This window comes from Phaseolus vulgaris, chromosome 2, assembly GCF_051622355.1.
Source record: "Phaseolus vulgaris cultivar YP4 chromosome 2, ASM5162235v1, whole genome shotgun sequence".
Lineage (NCBI taxonomy): Eukaryota > Viridiplantae > Streptophyta > Magnoliopsida > Fabales > Fabaceae > Phaseolus > Phaseolus vulgaris.
In genome coordinates, this window is record NC_143499.1 from 25,622,480 (window position 1) to 25,625,462 (window position 2,983).

The window sequence follows — 2,983 nt, forward strand, 5'->3', positions numbered from 1 at the left end:
GTTTTGAGAATGAAATACATGACATAATTATCTTACTGTACTTATGTTCATTATATATTTTTTACTATAACTTAATTATTAAAATTGTATGTTAAAACTCATAACTGATAAAATATATATTTTTTACTATAACTTAATTATTAAAATTGTATGTTAAAACTCATAACTGATAAAAAAATGTTATATTTTATTTTTTTAATAATATTTAATATTTAAAAGATATAATATATGTAATAATATATATAATAATAAAAATAAAAAATACAGATATTTTCGCTACTAAATATAAAAAATATCACTTTTTTTCTATTTTCGCTACTAAATATAAAAAATATCACTTTTTTAGAAAGAAAAAATGCAAATCACATTCATTTGATAATCTATCATAAATAATATTTTAAATTAGAAAATAAAATATAGGTGTCAAACTATGAGCTCACAGTGGGAGTATATAAAAGAGAAGTGGAAGAGAAGATAAGAATGGTAGAAGAAGGGGAGTACTTTACTCGATTCTCATAACTAGCCACAGAGACACTTCTGCTGTTGCTCTGACCCTACCCTACAAAATGGTTCCTAAACCCATCACAGTGACAGTAGGAGCACCACCGGTGTCTTCTCCACCCAACCCTCTCTTGAAAAACGCAGTATCAACCGTTAAAACAGAAGAAAAACCCCAAACCACCACACTCCCCCCACTCTCAACCACCACTCCAAAAACCAACCCTGCTCCAACCATCAAAACAACGCCGCAGCAACGCCTGGAACCAAAAAGAAAAACGAATTCATGGGCTCCAGCGCTAATGCTGAACGCGTTGGACAGCATCGTCAACAACTTCATAGACCCTCCACTGAAACCCTCCGTAGACCCCAGACACGTCCTGTCGCAAAACTTCGCCCCCGTCAATGAACTCCCTCCCACCGAGTGCCAAGTAATCGAGGGCTCCCTCCCGCCCTGCCTCGACGGCGCCTACATCCGAAATGGCCCCAACCCTCAGTTCCTCCCGCGTGGACCCTACCACCTCTTCGACGGAGACGGCATGCTCCACGCGCTCCGCATCTTCCAAGGCAAACCCACCCTATGTAGCCGCTACGTCAAAACCTACAAATACACAATGGAAAACGACGCTGGTTTCCCTCTCATCCCCAACGTCTTCTCTGGCTTCAACTCCCTTGCTGGCTCCGCGGCGCGTGGCTCTCTAACCGCGGCGAGGATCGCCACGGGACAGTTCAATCCGTCTAATGGCATTGGGTTGGCCAACACCAGCTTAGCCTTCTTCGCTAACCGTCTCTTCGCGCTGGGCGAATCCGACCTCCCCTACGCCGTCTATGTTACCCCTAACGGCGAGGTCGAAACAATCGGCCGTTACGACTTCAACGGCAAACTTTCGGTCAGCATGACGGCGCATCCGAAGGTAGACCCCGACACAGGGGAATGCTTCGCCTTCCGTTACGGCCCCGTTCCCCCGTTCCTAACCTACTTCCGTTTTGACCCTAACGGGAACAAGCACGACGACGTGCCTATCTTCTCCGTGACTTCACCTTCGTTTCTCCACGACTTCGCCATCACCAAGAATTATGCAGTCTTCTGCGATATTCAGCTCGGAATGAACCCTCTCGGCATGATCGCCGGTGGCTCCCCCATGGGCTCCATCGCTTCCAAAGTCCCAAGGATTGGAGTCCTTCCTCGGTACGTATGTACATACATATATATGCACAACACTTACAATTGTTTTCCATCACAGAATTTGGTGGATGATTCTTTAATCAGAATCTCAGTTCGTGTTAGTAATTCACCTAATCAACGTTTTCACGCAAAATGTAGAAATTAAATTAAGATTTGATTGATGTGGAACTGTATTAAAAAAATACTAAAAGCAAAACACTATTGAATTATATATAAATTTAGTTAATTTTCATTATTACCGATTTAATTGTTATTACAGTTATGCTAAGGATGAATCCATGATGAAGTGGTTCGAGGTGCCGGGGTTTAACTTCATTCACGCGATAAACGCGTGGGAGGAGGATGAGGGAAGAACATTGGTGGTGGTGGCGCCGAATATTCTGTCGTTGGAGCACGCAATAGAGAGAGTGGAGCTGGTTCACGCGATGGTGGAGAAGCTGAGGATCGATCTGGAGACGGGAATTGTGACGCGGCAACCGGTGTCGGCGCGGAACCTTGATTTCGCGGTTATAAACCCAGCATTCGTTGGGAAGAAGAATAGGTTCATTTACGCGGCGGTGGGAGACCCGATGCCGAAGATCTCGGGGGTGGTGAAGCTGGACGTGTCGAAGGTGGAGGAGCGGGGGGAGTGCACGGTGGGATGCAGGATGTACGGCGAGGGATGCTACGGCGGGGAACCGTTCTTCGTGGCGAAGGAGGAAGGGGGCGAGGAGGACGATGGGTACTTGGTGACCTACGTGCACGACGAGAGGAAGGGAGAGTCGAAGTTCTTGGTGATGGACACGAAGTCGCCGGAGCTGGACGTGGTGGCGGTGGTGAGGCTTCCACGGCGGGTTCCGTACGGTTTTCATGGGTATTTTGTGAAGGAAAGTGACCTTAGGAAGGCGGTGTTGTTGTGATGATTGAGGTGTGGGATAGCGCCATTATTATCCCTTCTCAGCATTATTCACCGCTTCACTGTGATTAGAAGGTAGCATAGAGATATAGATTAGAGGGGTAAAGAAGTAAATAAATAAAAGAGTTGTGTATGGAAGACACAGAGTAATAATGTAGAGACACAACAAGATCTATGCCATAAAAAACTTGGGATGACATCATCGCTCCATATTTCATAGTCCCATCGGATCACCGATGACTTTATCTATCATTGATACAAATGAGACATTGAAAATCTACTCAAGTATAAAAAAAAAGTAATTTTATCAATTTATATAAAAATGTAAATTTTAGGTAAAGAAAGAAAATTATATATTGAAATAAGATTCTGAATGTATATTTTTCCTTATCGTGTGCTGTCTT

The 2,983-nt window shown here is 43.8% G+C and overlaps 1 protein-coding gene and 1 long non-coding RNA gene across 2 annotated transcripts; one reads left to right on the forward strand and one right to left on the reverse strand.

Moving 5' to 3' along the window:
- The first annotated feature begins 378 nt into the window (after positions 1 to 378).
- On the forward strand, positions 379 to 2,776 carry NCED4 (nine-cis-epoxycarotenoid dioxygenase 4). Its single transcript, XM_068612661.2, has 2 exons — positions 379 to 1,687; positions 1,944 to 2,776. Exons 1-2 carry the CDS (start codon positions 567 to 569, stop codon positions 2,581 to 2,583), a joined length of 1,761 nt encoding a protein of 586 aa, XP_068468762.2. The 5' UTR covers positions 379 to 566; the 3' UTR covers positions 2,584 to 2,776.
- On the reverse strand, positions 1,594 to 2,061 carry LOC137811077 (uncharacterized). The gene is made up of 2 exons (XR_011081027.2): positions 1,924 to 2,061; positions 1,594 to 1,794 (listed from the first exon to the last, which is right to left on the reverse strand). It is a non-coding gene; the product is annotated as an uncharacterized LOC137811077 (long non-coding RNA).
- Positions 2,777 to 2,983: the final 207 nt, after the last annotated feature.

Excerpts from the sequence above, each read along its gene's own strand:
- NCED4 (XM_068612661.2), top strand. The coding sequence starts at position 567 with ATGGTTCCTAAACCCATCACAGTGACAGTAGGAGCACCACCGGTGTCT. Across the intron at positions 1,688-1,943 it reads AGGATTGGAGTCCTTCCTCG|TTATGCTAAGGATGAATCCA; the intron begins GTACGTATGTAC and ends TTGTTATTACAG.